Source organism: Puma concolor, chromosome B1 (assembly GCF_028749965.1).
Source record: "Puma concolor isolate L17-30 chromosome B1, mPumCon1.1.hap2, whole genome shotgun sequence".
In the NCBI taxonomy this organism is placed as follows: domain Eukaryota; kingdom Metazoa; phylum Chordata; class Mammalia; order Carnivora; family Felidae; genus Puma; species Puma concolor.
Genome location: NC_141670.1, coordinates 174,423,710 through 174,443,964, shown reverse-complemented (window position 1 = coordinate 174,443,964; position 20,255 = coordinate 174,423,710). Strand labels below are relative to the sequence as shown.

General features: G+C 38.7%; 2 protein-coding genes and 1 long non-coding RNA gene across 3 annotated transcripts in view; 1 reads left to right on the top strand and 2 right to left on the bottom strand.

The window, feature by feature from the left end:
* The window catches only part of UGDH (UDP-glucose 6-dehydrogenase), a 31,761-nt gene extending 29,186 nt beyond the window's left edge, over nt 1–2,575 (bottom strand). The window contains exon 1 of the mRNA XM_025921829.2: nt 2,303–2,575. The gene's annotated coding sequence lies outside the window, so the exon portion shown is untranslated. The remainder of the gene's footprint in view (nt 1–2,302) is intronic.
* Nucleotides 2,576–14,535: 11,960 nt separating this feature from the next.
* Nucleotides 14,536–20,255, bottom strand: part of SMIM14 (small integral membrane protein 14) — an 81,828-nt gene continuing 76,108 nt past the window's right edge. The window contains exons 4-5 of the mRNA XM_025921346.2: nt 19,738–19,880; nt 14,536–17,634 (exon numbers count right to left, since the gene is read on the bottom strand). Coding sequence (XP_025777131.1) covers nt 17,602–17,634; nt 19,738–19,880 — 176 coding nt within the window. The 3' untranslated portion in view covers nt 14,536–17,601. The remainder of the gene's footprint in view (nt 17,635–19,737; nt 19,881–20,255) is intronic.
* On the top strand, nt 17,628–18,215 carry LOC147582038 (uncharacterized). The gene is made up of 2 exons (XR_015250507.1): nt 17,628–17,932; nt 18,012–18,215. It is a non-coding gene; the product is annotated as an uncharacterized LOC147582038 (long non-coding RNA).

The following is a 20,255-nucleotide window of genomic DNA, read 5'->3' as shown; positions in this document are numbered from 1 at the left end:
ACAGCTAGCCAGCCTCTCTTATCACAACCGGTATATCTAGAATACACAAAAAGAATTTCAAAGTATTTTTGGACCAGAGGATGTTTCGGGGTTACCATTAATCCCATAGCCAACAGGTTATTAGGGCATCCTATGCCCTCAATCTCAACCAGAACAGGCTCTGTTAACATTATTATATAAACATAGATTGAGTGTCTACATGATGCAACTCTTGGGTTCAAGGAGCTCACAGTTTAATAACACGCTCCTAGGCTAACAGTTCCTATCTGCTGCTGTTACCTCAGCACTCAGAACAGTAGGCTCTCAATAAATACTAACTGAATGAATGAGTAGCTCTCCATGAGAGCCTGTTTGAGATGAAGACTGTTAGCTGAATAGCTTTAGCTCAGATGGCTAATCATTGTATCTTTGCTGAAATTGTCCAGAATTCTATCATCCTCTTTTTTATGTAGAATTTCATGCCTTTCCAGAGTTACTTCTTATCCACCTTGATTGCCAGGCTGTATTCACCATGCCTTACATACAGCAGCTGGGGTAAACTATTGATGGACCTATATTATAGAACTACATGTGTTTTGGGTTACCCTGCATTGCTATTTCATATGAAGCGTGGCTTGTAGATGACAATGGGGAAATTACTAAAGAAGCTAGATGTAGAATCTGTGCAAGTCTCCATTAATGGTCACTTGAAAGTTTTAATAAAATCTTCAATAAACTTTATTATGGAGCTTGATACAGTGTTAGTGATATACTGTGGCTGACACAGATGTCTTCTGATTCCATATTCCATTTCTACTTTTGTGTACTTTCTGACCTTCTATTGTGCTATCAGGGAAATGGGAATGTTTGCTTACTGAATGTATCAATTTGAAATGAGCTTTCACCTCTGTATTTTGGGAAAATCTCAACAAACTAGGCTGTTCCAAAACTACTCTTCATCTAAAATTTTATAAATTCAGATCAATACTTCAACCTAGAAGATGTGGCTAACAAATATCGAAGGTCCTATTACAATCTACGCTGAATATAATCGCTTCAGTATACCCTGCATAATTATCCAGTAGCTAAGGCAATGGACGTTATAGTTGGATACATCAACTTCACACACACACACACACACACACACACACACACACACACACACACACACAATCAACCTTAGTCATTTCCAAAAATTAAGTACTAACAGATGCCTGACCCAAGAAAAATATTTCTTCAGTGAGAAAGGCAATGTTAACATTGTATCTAAAGGGCATCATATAAAGCGCTGAAAGTAATAAGAGGGAAGATAAAGTATGCTCATTAGTTACAGATTTTATGTCCCAGAAAGGAGTACAGCAATGGGAGAAGAAAGGCGATCCTTTCAACCAGGATTGTCTACCACTTACCTTAAACTAGATGCTGGGTACTAACAAGCACATCTCAGAACAGACAGTAAGCTCTTTCATTTCCAGAACCTCCCTGAAGAAACAGACCAGACTACTGTTCTCCATTTCTTAGGGGGTTTGAAGAAACTCAAAGACTCACTGTGTCTTTGAGGGCAGTCAATGGACAGCTACTCCTCTGTATATCCGTGAAAAGCTCCCTAGCAGTGAATCCCTCCTTTCTATATACCAGAATATTCAAGCCTAGTCAGCTATCTTCCTATATATAAGAAGTATGATTTTTCAAGGTCTCACACAAACATGATCTCCTGAAGCACCCAAGGAGGCCTTCCCCGACATGAAATAAAGCAACTATACGGTGTGGCTGCCAACAATGGATTCCAGGACAGCCCATGCAGATGTCACGATAGAATGTCTATCGTGGGATAGATAGGATTTCGCCCTCAAAAGGGCTTTCTAGCTTCGTTTTCATTGTAGTTTCTTAAGGCTAGTGACAGAAGGAAAGCAAGCAGCTCCCCAGGTGAACAGACTAAACACAAACAAAAGACTATGACTCTGAGATCAAAATGGGGTCCCTAACCAGAGGACGACTTCCTTAGGTGGACGTTTGGCTTTCTGGGGAAATCTCATTTGTTTCAAGCCAGAAAGTGAGAAAAAGCAGAAAGAGAAGCGGCTGGAAGACTCGCGAGTCTAGAATAAAAAGCTCAAGCTATTCCATCCTCAGGGCAGAGGACCAAAAGGCGATTCCCACCCTGAGCCCAAAGGAGACCAGGGTCGTTGAGACTGGGGAGCCCTGGACCGAGCGCACAGCGCGACCGAGAGCAGCGCGCACTCCCCCGCCCCGCTCCCTGCACATCCCGCCGGGACCCGGGACTTTCCCGACGGGGCAGCGGGGCGAGCCCGGGCAAGGCGCTTACCCACTTCCAGACAACAAGCGCAGCGGCCCCTCCTATCCCGACGGCTCGGACAGCTCCTCGCTACCCGCCGCGCTGCCGCAGCTTCTTCACTCTCGCTCTGCTCCGCCTGACCTCCCCTCACCGCACGCCCCTCCCTCAGGCTGCCAAGCACTGCACCCAGAGTCCCGGGCCGAACCCGTATTTAAAAGCTTCTGCCCGAGAAGGCGGAGGCTTCATTCCCCCGCAGTCAGGCCCTCCCGGACTCTGCACTCCACCGCATCCCTGCTCCTCCTCCCGCCACACTAGGCCCCGGGGCCCGCCCCTATTTCCTGCGGGCCCCAGGGGCGGGGAGACGGGGAGGGGCTAGTCATAGCTAGGCGGTGGGGCTCCGCCCCCAGCCGAATCTGGGCGAATCCGCTCGGGCCAGCTCAGCTGTCCCGCCCCTACCGCGAGCGGCACTGGGCGGAGCTGCGTGCGCGTCAAGGCCGCTGAGGCCCGTGGGCTGCGGCTCCAGGTACAGCCACGCCGGGCGCTAGTGTGCCAGTGCCCCTTCGCTTTCTGTGTCCTAGTCCCCGCCGACGGCCGGCGCTGAGGTGGCGCCGCGTGGGCGCCACGTCGGACATAATCTAGGGTTGCGGGGGTACTGAGCCAGCCGGCTGCGGCGCGGGGGGACCGGAAGGTCCCGGCCCCTTTCCGGTCTCAGCAGCAGCCCGAACGGGTGGCCTAGTGTTTCGGCCCCCGAGATTTTGCGGGTCCCACTGAGCCGGGGCTTACTCCCCTCCCACGTACTCCGGGACAGAGGCCCAAGGTTTAGTCAGATCTCTTGGGCTAGGATGCTGAGTCCTGTCATGACTGGACTAGTTAGTGCCTCCGCCTGATCCCTGGGAGGAAAAGCATAACACCCACGCCCTCCCAGCCATATTTTCCAGAGATACTCCTGCCAAATTCGGGATTTGGGATGTCTGTGCATGATACGTAGCAGATAATTTGCAACATGCAAGTTCCGTGCTATCAGGAAGACTAAAATTAATGTATGGAGACTTCCCGTTTTTAATGAGGTTAGTTTTGTTCTCTTTCTCCCTTACAGAATCATCTTAAACCTCAAATCTAAGAAGAAAAGAAGTCATGACTTTTCTTGTGTGTTCCTCACATAATTTTTGTACTCGAAGTCAAAGACGATTATTAAATACAGCGTCATAAGGAATGTGTTTAGAAGTTTATAAAGGCACATTAAAATACCTGATAGATGATGAGGGGTTTTTGTAAGTTTTTTAAAAGTTTTATTTATTTATTTTTTTTTATGTTTATTTATTTTTGAGAGAGAGAGAAACACAGAGTGTGAGCCGGGGGGGAGGGGCTGAGAGAGAGGAAGACAGAATCCAAGCAGGTTCCAGGCTCTGAGCTGTCAGCACAGAGCTCCATGCTGGGCTCAGACTCCTGAACCCAGAGATCATGACCTGAGCTGAAGTCCCACAGTTAACTGACTGAGCCACCCAGGTGCCCCTTTTAAGTTTTATTTCTAATCTCCATACTCAACATGGCGCTCCAACTCCTGACAGGACAGCAAGAGTAACATGCTCCTCCAACTGAGCCAGCTAGGAACCCTGGGATGATGGTTTTCTTGACAGGATCATGACAATCTTAAGCAAGCTTATGAAGGGGCTGAGTCTAGGTGGTTCAGTCGGTTAAGTATCTGACTTCATCTCACGGTTCGTGGGTTGAGCCCCAGGTTGGGCTCTGTATTGACAACTCAGAGCCTGGACCCTGCTTCAGATTCTGTGTCTCCCTCTCTCTCTGCCTCTGCCCTGCTTGCACTATCTCTCTGTCTCTCAAAAATGAATAAATGTTAGGGGCGCCTGGGTGGCTCAGTGGGTTGAGTGTCCGACCTCGGCTCAGGTCATGCATGACCTTGCAGTTTGTAGGTTCCAGCCCTGCATTAGGCTCTGTGCTGACAGCTCGGAGCTTGGGGCCTGCTTCCATTCTGGGTCTCCCTCTCTCTGTGCCCCTCCCCTGTTTGTGCTCTGTCTCTGCCTCTCAAAAATAAAGACACATAATAAAAAAATCAGCGTTAAAAAATTGAAAAAAAAAAAAAGAAAGCTCATGGATACTGCTTAAACAGTTTGCTATAGATTGTAGAAAGTATGATATGTAGGTGTTGTATATTCTATGCAATATTCTGTATTGTATGGATTCATTTATCCAACAAATATCTAGTGCCTATTGTGTGTTAGACATTATCCTGGAGACCAAAGATGCAAAATGGATTAAGACCCAATTCCTTTTTCCAAAGCTCACAAGCTAGTAGAAGAGATAAGTGAATAAGTAATTGCAATATATGTGACAAATACTGTACTATAATAGAGTTATCTTTTTGAACTTGGCATATAAATAGATTTAAATTTCCTTTTAGAGGGGCATCTGGGTGGCTCAGTCAGTATCTGACTTGATTTCTGCTCAGGTCATGACCTCAACAGTTGATGAAATCCAGCCCACCTAGGGCTCTGAGCTGAGTGTCGACCCTGCTTGGGATTCTCTCTCTCCCTCTCTCTCTGCCCCTCCCCCACTTGCATGCTCCTTCTCTCTCTCTCAAAATAAATAAATATTTAAAAAATAAATAAAAATAAAGTTCCCACTGCAGTTAGTTTTGTGATAAAAACTACTTTTATATTATTTCTTCCCTTTGTTTTGAATTAATCATTTTTCTACCTAGTATTCACTTTACATTCTTTGTTAGTATTTTGATAATAATCATAATCTTTGAAACAGTACAATCTCAGAAATTAAATCAGAATATCAATACTAGCTGGGGCGGCCTGGGTGGCTCAGTCAGCTAAACATCCAACTTCAGCTCAGGTCATGATCTCACAGTTCGTGAGTTCCAACCCCATGTCAGGATCTGTGCTGACAGTTCACAGCCTGGAGCCTGCTTTGGATTCTGTGTTTCCCTCTCTGTGCCCCTCCCCAACTCGTGCTCGCTCTCTCTCTCTCTCTCTCTCAAAAATAAATAAGCATTTTTTTTAATTAAAAAAAAAAAAGATTTAGAAATAGCATGTCCAGGGTAGTAGCCATGGACATTCAGAGAAATAAAGATACTCAAGAGATGATCAGGGAATAAAAGCAACAAGACTTTGGTAATATTCTCCACCCCACCCCCTTCCCCCACACCAAAAGTGACACTATCCTGGTGTCTGACAATATATTTTAGTTCTGCCTTACACAGATACATTTAAGGGAATCAATTTCCAGCTCTTCAGTTTCCACAGGTACCCTTTCCCAAAATGAATATGCCTAAGAATAATAGTCCATTTTACAAAAGAAAGGCTTACCTTTTACCCAAGTGAAACCTTGTTAGGATCCGTTACCCTGGGGTGAAATTCTCCTGAGTGCCAAAGGAATAAACTGGATTCTTGTTTTTGGGCAGCCCCCTAGAGTGATTAATCAAGACACCTCAAATCTGTCTTTCTTCATTTTATACTTATTTTTGCTGAGGCTGAAGTCCAGTTAGAAACAGGACATGTTGGCCTATGTTAGGGTCTTCTGAATTCCAAACAGAAGATACCATAAAATTAGTGACCTTGATTCTTTTGAAAGCAACTTGACTATTTTGCAGGACTACTAAAATTAAAAAAAATTTTTTTTAACATTTATTTATTATTGAGAGACAGACAGACACAGAGCATGAGCAGGGGAGGGGCCGAGACATAGACACAGAATCTGAAGCAGACTCCAGGCTCTGAGCTGTCAACACAGAGCCTGACGTGGGGCTTGAACTCAAAAACCACAAGATCATGACCTGAGCCAAAGTCAGACGCTTAACCAACTGAGCCACCCAGGCACCCCAGGACTACTAAAATTTTTAAGAGGTATTGAATAAAATAGAAATGGAGAAACTTTACAGTATTTATTCAGTTAAATAAATATTTATTTAACTTAGTTATATCAAATCTTTTTTTTAATCTAATTTTTTAAAAAATTTAAATCCAGGGGCGCCTGGGTGGCTCAGTCGGTTAAGCGTCCGACTTCGGCTCAGATCACGATCTCACAGTTCGTGAGTTCGAGCCCCGCGTCAGGCTCTGTGCTGACAGCTCAGAGCCTGGAGCCTGCTTCACACTCTGTGTCTGCCTCTCTCTCTGCCCCTTCCCTGCTCATGCTGTGTCTCTCTCTGTCTCAAAAAATAAAATAAACATTTAAAAAAATAAAAAAATAAAAAATTTATTTCCAAATTACTTAGCATATAGTGCAACAATGATTTCAGGAGTAGATTCCTTAGTGCCCCTTACCCATTTGGCCCATCCCCCCTCCCCCACCCCCTCCAGTAACCCTCTGTTTGTTCTCCATATTTATGAGTCTCTTCTGTTTTGTCTCCCTCCCTGTTTTTATATTATTTTTGTTTCCCTTCCCTTATGTTCATCTGTTTTGTCTCTTAAAGTCCTCATATGAGTGAAGTCATATGATTTTTGTCTTTCTCTAATTTCACTTAGCATAATTCCCTCTAGTTCCATCCACATAGTTGTAAATGGCAAGATTTCATTTTTATTGCCGAGTAATACTCCATTGTATATATGTATACCACATGTTCTTTATCCATTCATCCATCGATGGACATTTGGGCTCTTTCCATACTTTGGCTATTGTTGATAGTGCTGCTATAAACATGGGGGTGCATGTGTCCTTTCAAAACAGCACACTTGTATCCCTTGGATAAATACCTAGTAGTGCAATTGCTGGGTCGTCGGGTAGTTCTGTTTTTAGTTGTTGTTGTTGTTTTTTTTTTTTTTTTGAGGAACCTCCATACTGTTTTCCAGAGTGGCTGCACCAGCTTGCATTCCCATAGTTATATCAAATCTTAAGATAGTTTTCCACTTATAGTCTTCATTTTGTATGATGTTTAATACTTTTTATTAACAAAATGGAACTCACACCTAGGAACATATTAAGTGTCAACTTAAAATGTGTGAGGCATTGACTGAAGTCAGAGCCATTCTCCAAAATTTCCAAGCTGTTTAATCACACAGATGCTGGCACTCTGGACAGCACCTAGGACTGTAGTTCTTTTAATGTTTTGGAGCTATCCAGTTTTATGTACAAGTCTTGCAAAACCTCTTGTAGTTTATGCATTGTGATCTTGCTGTCACTAGAGTCTTTACCCAAAAATTGAGTAAGGCAAATGGAGGCAATTTTGAATGTGGAGTAGAGATTCCACTTGGTTTGGTCACTGACGGAGCCAAGTAAGTTCAGGTGAAAAGGTACAAGTCAAGGCTTAGATTCCCTATTTTAGCCAAATAGAGAAAAGAATTAAATGACACTAACAATATGGTTAGTTGAGCAAGTGGATTGAAATGAGAGAGACATATATGAACCTTTGTTAAGGGAGAACATTAAGATTGCTTTGCATCACACTTTTTTCTGTTTGCATTGCACTTCTAAAAGAAAAAAGTGTGCAAGACAATACATAGTTTTTCAAAATTCTTTTAGGAATATACAAGCAATAAAGTTTGAAATTACTAGGTCTAGGGGAGCCTGGGTAGCTCAGTCAGTTGAGTGTCCACCTCTTGATTTTGGCTCAGGTCATGATCCCAGGGTCATGGGCTCAAGCCCTGCGTCAGGGCTCTGTGCTATGAGCATGGAGCCTGCTTAAGATTCTCTTTATCCCTCTGCCCCACTCCCCTGCTCATACTCTAAAAAAAAATTTTTTTTTAATTAAAAAAAATTTAACAAATACCAAAAAATTACTGCTCTAAGATAAACCAATGGGAGTGGTTGGCTGCAGTTGTGTGGAAAACAAGATGGCTGGAGGAGGAGAGGTCAAAGGACTGAGTATTGGAAAGATTGTCTACTTGGATATTGACACAACTGAGAATGATGATAGGAGAAGTGCTGAAAAGTCAGGCAGAAAGTCCAGTGCTAAAATCATAGATCTAGGGATCTACGACTTTGGAAAATAGGGTATCATATGGAATGCTCTGCCAGTATGAGCTTTTAAAGAGTTGAAGAGTTTTGGTGAGGAGAGAGGGATAGGCGGGCAGCCAAAATGGGAAACTGGGAAGAACCTCACTCTACCTCGACATACTTTGGTTAGAGGGTCTGGAAAAGACAACAGCTCCCATTAGAGAGGGCAATGGGAGAGTCAGTGCCCTTAAGTAGATGCCAAGTTTGGTGAAGGGAGTGTTCAGAAAAAAGGGTGAAGGTATGGGGCTTTTGCCTATGATGGCCTCTCAGTTTAGGATGTTTGAGGCATATGGAAGGGTATAAGATTGAATCAGGTAAGGGGGATGGTGGAGTGATGACCTGGGAGTCTTGGACTTATAGTGGATGCTGATAGAAACAGGGGTATAGGATGTGTTTAGATTACTCATGATAGTCTGTAAGGCCAATTATCATAGTGAAGCCATGAGTGTAGGGAGAGTATAGGAAGGCAGGATTAAGGAAGCCTTGGCAAAAACATGTAGATCTCAATGGGTTTTCCTTTCAGACATGATGATAGCACTGCTGAGGCCAAGAAAGAGGTGACATCACTGGGGAAGTGGAGAGGGCTCTGTGGGTATCTCTTCACAACTCTGCAGGTAATCATATTTTCCATCTGAATAAAACAATAAAAATATCTCCTTCTCATCCGACTCCTATCCCACTCAAATTACTGCCCATTTCTCTGCTCCCATTCATTGTAAAACTCCTCCAAAGAGGAGTTGTACTTCTTCTCTCTTTCTGCACCCCAGTTCTTTCCTTAACTACTCCAGCTGGGCTTTCATCCCCATCATTCCACCGAAACATCTTTATCAAGTTCACCAGTGAGTCCTTTCTGCTGAAATGTTGAATTATCCATCCCCATGATTTGACTAATCAGTAGAATTTGCTGTCACTGAGCCTCTCAAATGGTTTCCTTTCACTGGATGCTCCTTCTCAGTTTGTTGGTTCCTCTTTCTCAACCAGAGTTCTAAATATTGCAGTCCTGGGATTTCTTCTCTTCTGTCTTTACTGTTTTAAGTAATTTTATCCAGTGCCAAAGATTCAAATATTATCTGTATTCTGTTGCCTTTTAATTTATATCTCTGTGATGGAACTTTACTTAGCTCTATAAATCTATCCAACTACGTACTCAAAAGCTCCATTTGACACCTTAAAATCATCATAGCCAACACATAAGTATTGTTTTTCCTCTGTGGCAATGACTGCCAGCTGACTCCAATAGCCACACTTATTTAGTAATAGAATCTCCAAATTTGCTGGGCAGATATGTTCCAGGATAAAGACTACACCTAGCCTCCTTTGGGTATGGTCATGTGACTAAGTTTTGGCCAAGGGAATGTGAATGGAAGGGATAATGTACAACTTCCAGGACAAACCTTAGAGTCAACAGGTAGGCCCCTCCTTGTTTCCTTCCCTTCTGGCTGAAGCACTGACCCAGTGGGGATTGTGGTGAACTATCTTCAACAATGCAGAGGACGACGTTGGGTGGACAACACAATTTGAGAAACACTGCTCTAGGGATCAGTGGAGCAACAAGATGAGAGTCTGAATTATGAATACCTAAAGCAAGCATTTCAGCCCTACACTGCTTATGTATTTTTTTGATGTTTATTTATTTATTTTTGACAGAGAGCACACATGGAGGAGGGGCAGAGAGAGAGAGAGAGAGAGAGAGAGAGACAGAATCCAAAGCAGGCTCCAGGCTCTGAGCTGTCAGCACAGAGCCTGACGCAGGGCTCAAACTCATGAACCGTGAGATCATGACCTGAGCCGAAGTCAGACACTTAACCGACTGAGCCACCCACGTGCCCCCCTTTATTTATTTATTTATTTATTTAATTTTATTTTTAACATTTATTTATTTTTGTGAGAGAGAAGACAAAGCGCAAGTGGGGGAGGGAATATTTACCCTATTAACAGTTGTAATCTAAGTCCTTGCAAAGTAATAATCCCACTTTTTTTTCCTTCCTTCCTTCCTCCCTCCCCGCCCCTCTCTTTCTTTTTAAGAGCCTTCACATGAACTGAACAGGCTTCTGTTAGGGCCATCCATGAAGTATAACATCTCCCTTCCTCATCCCCACAAGAAATAATTGAGAAGATAAAGGCATTGTTTTTACGCATTGGGAAAAACTGTGAAATATCACTAGTAAAAATAAACTACTGCAGGAGAATTTAAGGTTTCAGTTAATTCCATGCCAATATGTAGAAATCAATTAGAAAGAAATGATTGTTTGCTTTTGTTTCTGTTTTGTTTTTCATCTCTAGAACTAAACATAAGGTAGCCTTTTTTTTTTTTTTTTTTTTTTTTTTGAGAAGGAGACAGCATGAGCAGCAGGGGAAGGGTAGAGAGAATCTTAAGCAGTCTCCACAGCATGGAGCCAAATGGGGTGCTTGATCCCATGACTATGAGATCATAACCTAAGCCAAAATCAAGAGTGGGACACTTAACCAACTTAACCACCCACGAGCTTTAAAGTTTAGTATTCTTTATACCAGCAGTTCTTACCCTTAGCTGCTACTGGATTCACCTGTAGATGTTTAGGTCAAAGCCCTAACAGAATCTCTGAGGTATAGGGCCAAAGCATCAGGTTTTGTTTGTTTTTTTTAATGTTTATTTTTGAGAGAGAGAGAGAGAGAGAAAAAAACAGAATCCGAAGCAGGCTCCAAGGCTCTGAGCTGTCACCACAGAGCCCAACGCAGGGCTTGAACCCACAAACCGTGAGACCATGACCTGGGCCGAAGCCGGATGCTCAACAGACCAAGCCACTCAGGCACCCCCAAAGCATCAGGTTTTTAAAGATCTCAATGTGCAGGCAAAGTTGAGAACCACAGTCTAATAGTGTGCTCTTTAGCTTTCATTGCAATGGATTTATTAATCTATTAGTCAAAATGTATTTGCTTTCCAGTTTCCATCCAAGGATTTTAAAATCTTGATTGGAAACTGTGATATTCTATTTAATGTTTTAATCTTCAATGTTTTTATTTTGCCATGTCTGACCTAAAGGTTCCATTGTCCATTCTTAGTAGAGTGAATTCTTTCCAATGGAAATTCAGTGTTAATGCCCCAAATTTCCAGTTTCCTTACAACTTAGGTTTTGAAAAGGGAGAGTGTGAATGCGTATGTGTGTGTGTGTACATGTGTGTATGTATGTATATTGGGACGATGAGAGCCTTTATGTAACAATATTTATTTAGGACTTTACAAAGCATTTTTACAAACATTTCATTTGCTCTTCACTTCAGTTGTCTGTAAAGTGGTAGGTATCATATTTGAGAAGTAAATGAGGAAAGTGGTGCTCTGAATTAAGTGGGCTCCCCAAGGTTCACATAACTTGTTTTCCTTAGTCAAGGTATATAGGCTGCTCAAAATACCAGTAGTCATTTAGTTATCAAAAACTAACATTCACACAGTTTCATGAGAAGGGAACATGTAACATATTGAATGTAGAAGTAGAAATAAAAAGCCAGCTCTCTTTTAAGCTAGCTATCAAAGAGTTTGGCAAAAATGTAAAACAGTGCCACTCTTCTCACTAAATTTTCATTTTGGAAAATGGTTTTTTCATAAAAACCTTTTTATTAATATGTATTGGGTTTATTATTTTAAAATACTTAATACTTTTAAATGTTCTGTTATAATTTTGGACACAGTATATATATTGATAGATATAATGCATAATATAAACAAAAGTTCTTTGGGGCTTCCAAGCCAGAAAGTTTGGGAATCACTACTATAAGCTATATGCTATCTTTGAATTGTGAGAAGAACTAAATGAATTGTTTACCTTAGCATTAAGCCAAGCTCACACAAAGCTACTTGAGTACTTTTTCCCCAAGGCTAAAACACTATTGGCAATACTAAATATTTTTATTGCATGAGACAATCACTACAATTAAAATAGAAGTTTGAGAATTGGACAAAAATTACAGAATGATAAAAAACAGCTTTCTTCAACAAAAACACCCTTTTAATATCTTTGATACTTTCATAGATTAGCATCAGAATTTATTACAAGATTATGATTATTTTTATTACAAGGATATTACTACAATTATTCAACCTTAACTATTGCTAGTTTATACCTATTTGACTCTGATTTCTTAAATATTGCAACACAATGAAAAGAATACTTTTGATGTTGTAGAGAGAATTACTACGCCTTCAATGGAGAAAGTATAATTTTCAATTATACTTTATTTAGCCCAATACTTCCTTAAGCCTTGTATTTTCTGATTGAACTTTGGCTAACAGAATCATGCTTGAAGCCTGAGAACATCAGCTTTCAGTAGGTTGTTGCTGGTGAAACTCTCTGGGAAATAGGATGTTGACAGAGGTATAATGTAAAACAAAATAGAGTAAAATGTAATTTTAAAGAAAAGGTTGTTAGATTAAAATTGAAGGCTAAGCAAATTTGCAAAGATATAAATCCTTTTTTAATATTTACTTCAGAGAGAGAAGGAGAGGGAGAGGAAGGGACAGAGAGAATCTCAAGCTGACTCCGCACTGTCAGTGCAGAGTCAGACATGGGGCTTGAACCCATGAACCATGAGATCATGACCTGAGCCCAAATCAAGAATTGGACACTTAACTGACACCCACAAGGACGTAAATCTTAATCCATGTGTTGGTAGTGTAGGCTCTGGTGTCAGATTTGTATTTGTTCTATATGTTGTAACCACAAAATTTTACTTGCTGTATTAATTGTTAAGGAATCACCTTTAAAACATCCAGACTTCCAAAGTTTAATGTTTCTATACTAATTAGTTGTCAGGGAGAGCTGCATTCAGGCCAGGGTCTGTAATGCCTTTTGAATGTACAGTGCCTCTTCCTTTGGCACTGAATGAGTAACTATATAACAGATTCATTTAAAAACAACATAGGAGACTTATTCTATAATGCTGAACTTGCTATGTAGTATTTGTGCTCTTTAATTTTGCTCAGTTCTTCACAAACAATGCAATTCAAATTCATTAATCATCAAGACATAATATGTGTGTCTATGAGAATATAGGAACCAGATTTTTAAGAGGTAAGACCTCTGGTATTGCAGGGATTGTAAATATTTTTTTCTCATTCCCAAATTTCCTAGAAACAAGAAGAGTTTTGTATAAGGGAATATTCCTTTTTGATATGAAAGTTGCCTTATTCTTAAAATTACACATATTATTCTTTACCCGTACATATTCCCTGCTTCCCAGACATCTTCCACCTCCCTTTCAATAGACGTCTTAATTTGGCATCTGATGATTTAAAATGGTTTCCGTAATCTAATTTTGAATAACACCCATTTTAAAGCAGAAACAGTTTAACAATTAACAAATATAAACGCTTGTTGAAATGTTTACTGAACCAACATAGTCCATTTGTTTGAGAAAAGACATGCAAAGTTAAGTTTCCCATGGGAAAAGATCACCTTGATAACTCCAGTTTTTAAAAATCTGAGCGTGATAGATAATCACAGTTGTTGTTTATGGAACTTTTTGGTGGGGAGAAAAATCAACTCTATAAACTGAGATTTGGAGCTGAGAAAACTATCAGATGAAATGGCAGGAAGAAAAAACTTATTAGAATTCCACTTTCTAAGAGGAAAACTAATACTGCAGAACCATTTAATGAAAACTTATCATTACAGGGGTTCAGATATCTACTGACATATGTATGACAAACTTGAGATTGAAATCATTAACTGCCTTCAGGAAATTATGTATTTCACAAATTTTGCTGTTTTAAAGAACACTTAAATATCACAAAGACACTGATACCATAACCATGCCCAGAGCAATTGTAAAATTGCTTAAAAAATTGTAAAATTGTCTAAAAATTTTTTTAACAATCTTTATTAACGTGGGGGATTAACAATCTTTAGTTATCTGGATGCATTCCAGGTCACAGGACAAAAGCAAATTCTTACTTTGGCATGTGTTCAGTACAGTTACATGTCTAGCTCCTTTTAGGTAACATCTGTCTGCTCAAATAATTAATACTATTGGATATTATTCCCTCAAAGCAAATGTCTATTAACCCTGTATCCTAGAAGAAATTTAAAAAACAGTAACTAAAGAAATGTAATTGTAATCTAATTTCCTAAAGATTTCTCAGAATCCCTACTTCTGAATACTGGCCCTACTGCTATTATAGAAATGTTTTCCTTGAAAATTCCATTTCTCTATGGAATGTCTTTAGTTAGGAGTAAAAAGTCTTACAAAGAAATTGTTTAATAAAGAATGTTAACATTTTACTAAGCAAAAGATGTTTGCTTCAATTCCCACAAAAGCCAAACAGAAAACAATGCATTAGTAACGTTTTCTATTTATTCATTAATAAAAAGTGCATAGTACAAGCCCTTTATCCCAGTCCAAGTACTCAGTAAAAGATTACAATAAACCCTGGATGGCACAGACATGATTTGTTTGGCATGATTTAAACATTTAAAAACAGCAATTAATATTTAGTACATCACATGACCACTTTTGCTTTTAACAAAGCAATCATCAGACATGGTAACAAATACATATGATTTTTCATTTAGAAATATTATGTTAAGACTAAACCTACTATTGCAACAACAAAAATTTAACCCATTATGTGTAAACGCTTCATTTCTCCTTCAAGTTGCTATTTTGTGTTGTAAGCTGATGTGCTGGTCCAATTTTAGCACATGTTTATTTAGAGTGACAGACTTTAATTCAGAGTGACAAATTTCCAAGGTTTCTTTGAAAATATAAAAATTCAGCAATTCTATAAATACTACCACATCACATACCACACAATGACACTAAAAGTAACCATGGAATAGCTGAACCTAACAGTTACTTTGGAAAATCTCTGCAAGTTTAAAATATGACTTGCTGGCTATGGGATAGTGCTTGGATAGATACATGATAAAATCTTTTACTATACACAGTTCCAATGTTAACTTTTTCCATATGGAAAGAAAACATTACTTTGCATAAGGTACATCAAATCACTCTTAAATAAAATTAACTTAATGTTAGTTGTGGAATATTTAAGAGCCAAAAATTAAAGTGTGAAGCTTTAGCTTTCTTTTTTCCAGATTATTTAAAAATGATTGTAGCCACAGTTCAGGTGAATGTTTATAAGCCAAGTAATGACTAAGAGTGTGCTCAATAAGAAGGCCACATGTAGAAGTTTAAGAATTAAATAGAATAATATAAATTACTAGTTAACAGGAATACTTTATATGCAGTAGTACATGGTCTTTCTCAGGAATACGGAGAAATTTTATAAGCAAAAAAACCAAAACTACTTCTCTAGGAGCTTTGTTGCTAATTAAATAGATGGTCCATATAGAAAAGGTTAATATTCTAGATGTACTATCAATTAAGTGTACATAACAGAAATGAAGAACCAGGAATAAGAATCTAGATTTGCAGGTCTCTAGCTAACACTAGACATTCTGTTTCCAGGTCTAGGCCAGTTGGCTTCAACCAAAGCCAATTCTCAATTATTTGTGAGCCACAGATTCAGTAAATACATCAGTATCTCTGCCAAAGATTGGCTTTGTAGCAGCTTAGAGAAAAGACTGTTAGGATATATGTGTAAGCCTTCAAAGTCTAGGGGGCAAGGGCAGAAAAAGGAATGCTTACAGAGATTCAGCTCCATCCTATGCCATTCCTGCCCTTTCTGCATTAAATACTCTAACAGCTATAAAGCTGGGAAGGTTTCCAGGCCCAGCAAGAGGAAGAACTTGAAACCTCTGGTGCTCAATTATCCAAGATTTGACTTACCTGTGTTATGATACCCTTCAATTAGCATAAAGTAATTGAGTAGGTTATATTATGTCAAGAAATTAAGCACAAAGCCAAGATGCACAAAAGGAATGCAAGCAGTCAATATTGGATTATATAATGAATGAAGCCCTTAAAATGTTTATGGCCTAAAATGTAATCATAATAAAGGGGGGAAAATACCCTATGAGCATCACACAATTGTATCAGAGACTCTATTAAACAGTACAATGATATAGAGAAGTTTATTAATTCATACAAGTAATTTCTCAGATCAATACAGTGAAAAGCTAGACTCATCTGGGGGAAAAATCCTTACATTGATAGCAAAAGATCTTCTAGCCCCCATAAACCATCTGTAATCACTTGCTAAGAAAAAATTCCATAACCACATGGGTCATGCAGACTTCGTTTTTATGCCATTTGTATTTTCTTTCAAACTGAGCAAAACAATGCAACCTTTTACTTTTCATACACTTCAAAATTTTACTTATATTAATACTCCTCCTCACCCCAATCCATCCTATTACTAAACAAGAATGAGATAAGGGGTGAGAAAAAGATCCTTGATTGCTTTTTCATTTTCCTCCTTCTCCCTTGGAGTAAACTAAGAATTCATCAAATATATTTTAAAGTAAGAAGGATAATAAAAGATTCAATTTTTTCCTCACAGAAAAAAGACTAAATAAGTAAAAAGCATTCAAATATCAGTAACCAAATAGGTCCCCAATACAGCTTTAAGATAGTTCCATTTAACAGGGAAGTGTTAGAACAGAAAAGAAGGTTCCTGAGAGGCACCCATTTAACGAATAAATTATAGCTTAAATTATTACTGTATAGAATATACTTGGCAAAGGCAGAAAGAATTAACTTTTTTCCTCCTTTCACAAACCTTGTAAGGCTATAATGGACTGTAAATCATCCACCATATTTAAATCATGTTTAAAGTTCTCCTAATATTAGACATTTTTATGGGAATAAAAAACTTAGTAAACAACTATTTCATTTCTTCTCCCTTCCTTTTCTAGCCACATAAGCCAATTGTAGTGGATGACACAGAACTGTAAAATATTCCAAAGGCTGCCACAGTCCCAAGAACTAGAGATAACTGCCACCTGCAAATCAAGGTAAATGTAAATACAGTGTGGTTCTAATTTTTTTTCATACAATCTCAGACAACCCCAAGTAACTTTATAAATAACTAATGAAAAAAAAAAGCAATTTAAAAACCTATCAAAACTATTTAAAATATTTAAATGCAGAGATCTCAAATTTCCTTCAATCAGGCCAGAAATCATCACAAAAATTATGATCACAGTTACAAACAGAATGAGTGGAATGTTTAAGTGTAGGATAACCAAAAAAGCCCATGTAACTTTTTTTTAATATAATCATTTACTCAAATATGCTGTAAAAAGGAATGGTGATAACACAGGAAGCAAAAATAAGCTTGCAAGTGAAATTTCTAGAGGCTCATGAAAACAATACCATCCCATATTGCAGATGCAAAAGGAAAAACAGTTCTAATGGGGTTAAGAGTACTCTGGTCATCTTCGTTCATTTGGTCGTGCAAGGTGTTAACTATTTTCACTTCCCATATCACAAAGTTAGTCCACAGGAGGGGCTGGTGGATCTTGTCCCTGGCATTAGAAAGACAGAAATTATGGAATTTACTTCTTAAATCCCAGTGCAACTAATCTAACACATATAGTAAGTGTTGAGCAGCATGCCCACCACCCTCCAATCCCTAATCATATACTTATTTGAACTTTTTATATGTTTCTGCACAAGGGAACACTAGATTAACACTGTAATTCACCAATGTTTGTTTCATTCCTCCCTGTAGCACAGAAGAAAGGAAAATTGTGTAACAGTAGTATGATATGGAGGAAATTGCTCTTGCTGACAGCTCCAGAAGTGATATTTAAACCAATAAAGGTAGCATCATCCCTCTTGCTAAGATGACTGAGCTCAGTACAACCAAAGAGAAGCTAGAGATTTTTGTTTCTCACTACAGAATGTCAATGAGGAAGCATGTGACTCCAGATGCTGTTGGCAGGCATCCTATGACCACAAAGGGAGCTCACTTTGGAATGAAGCTGATGGTCTGAGGAAAGAAAGTAGGGCTTCGATGATACTGTTAAACAACCTAAAACACTGATCCTACAACCTTTCTGGATTTTCTAATGTGTAAACCAATAAAGCCACTTGTTTAAACCAGGCCAAGCTGATTTTTGTTACTTGCAAGAGAAAGTATTTGAACTGTAAAGGAAAGATCAAAGCTTTAGAAACCTTCAAGAAGATTCCATTTATTTACTGTGACCTGCTATAGGAGGCCCCAGTTGAGGGTGGTCAATTTTTCAAATAAGGTCAAAATGTGAACTATAGCCTAAAATTAGTCAATATGTTTTCTTGCTTATTCTTAGGGCAGTGGGCCTACTCTTCTAGAACTGCTGGCCTACAATGAAATAAGATTTAGTGACTATTATCTTAGATTTCTGTCAGTTTTGATGGCTTCTAAACCAGCTTATTAAGTTGAACTTCTTTAGCTCCAAAAGTTGAGGAAGTTGGTCTTTGATATGAAAGTAGTAAAACTATGCATAGAAAGTAAGAAAAAAGGCTGAGGAGAAAGCACCTTATCAAGACAACATACAAGCTGTTTTATGGATACCTTTCTCTCCATGAAAACCAAAAAATAAATTTAAGGCCCTTTATATCGTGCTAATGATGCTTTCTTTCTTAAAATCAGCATGGCTACATAACTAAATGTTCTATTAAAAAAAAAAAAAAGCACTGATTATCATTTGCTTTCTCCTATGTAAGAAATTAGTTTAACTAAACTTCTAATAATAACAACACAGATTGTGGAAAAGAAGAAATTATTTTAGCAATTCCATATGGTGAAGGTTGGAGAAGGGAATTAGTGGGATAATTTGGTGTTCAACAATGAATTCATCATGGAAATATTTTTCAAGAGATAACATCCAAGTCAAATAGAAAAGAAAAAATATAAATGCTGGTTCTCCAAACAATTAAAAGGAATCCTTCAGTGGAGTTTCTTCTATTCAAGATAGCACAAAACACTCACTGTTGGGTCACTTTATTTATGCTATTTTTTACCTAGGTTCTATAAATGGTAGTAATCATGACTATCAAGATTTATCAACATGAATGATCCTATCTCTCCTTTGCCAGCATTTGATCTATTATGATGCAGAACTGGATGAGTTTTTAAGAGAAACTGGATGGGAAAACAAAAGGAAAACAGGATTTAGCCAGATAGGCTCAGGGTCTCTACTGAATTTAATAGCTAGGACAGAAGGGGAAAAAGTGAAGTAGAGGGAAAAATATGAACTATAGCTAGTAAGAGAATTTACAGAGCGGGAACCATGAGAAGCAAGGGATCAACTGTGAGGGTGAAAGACTGAGATTTGAGAAGTACTGCTGTGGATTATTATGAACTGGATCATTTTCTATGTTGAGAAAGACTGGAATGTGAGTAAAGATTGGAATTCATTCTACAACTCTTTTTGGGCTACTGGTCTGTGTTTCTCTCTATATGTAACTCCATGAAGATTAAGCCTTTTGGGGTTGCAAGATTTACAAGAACTACACAGGAAGAACTTATTCCATGAGTTAAATCTTCCTTTTGCCAATTCAGATATTTCAGTCAAAACAAACTCCTCCCATTCCCAGGCCACACCCACCCCTACCCAAATGAATTTCTAATCCGCAACACTTACATTATGAGGACTGGTTGGCTTTCCAGTAAGATTGGATCCTCTTAGATTAGGAGGTCTCAGTAGAAACAAAATCACTGCAATAACCATCCAGGCCATCAAGATCATGGTAATACTGATGCCATTATCACCAGAAGGTCCTGGCACTAAAGACAAACAACAAATATATTTGCAACAAAAAATGTAGCATGGTTATAATATTGTTAGATAATTTAAGAATAAATTCTAATGTTCAAGTGCCATTTTCAAAAATTGTATTACACATTTGAAAATATACAATGAAAAATTGTATACACATTTTAAGAAATACAATTATGAAATATTACATCTTGAATTTTCCTTTCTTCTTGTGAGAAAATCTAAATGGTAAATGGTACAAAATAGTCATAAGACGAAACCTATTAAATGAAGATTTTAATATACAGTGGTTCTTAATATTTTGGTGTGACAGAATCCTTTGAGAATTTTAGAAAAATTAAGGACTCTTTCCACTCTAAGAATCCATGTATACACACTCAATT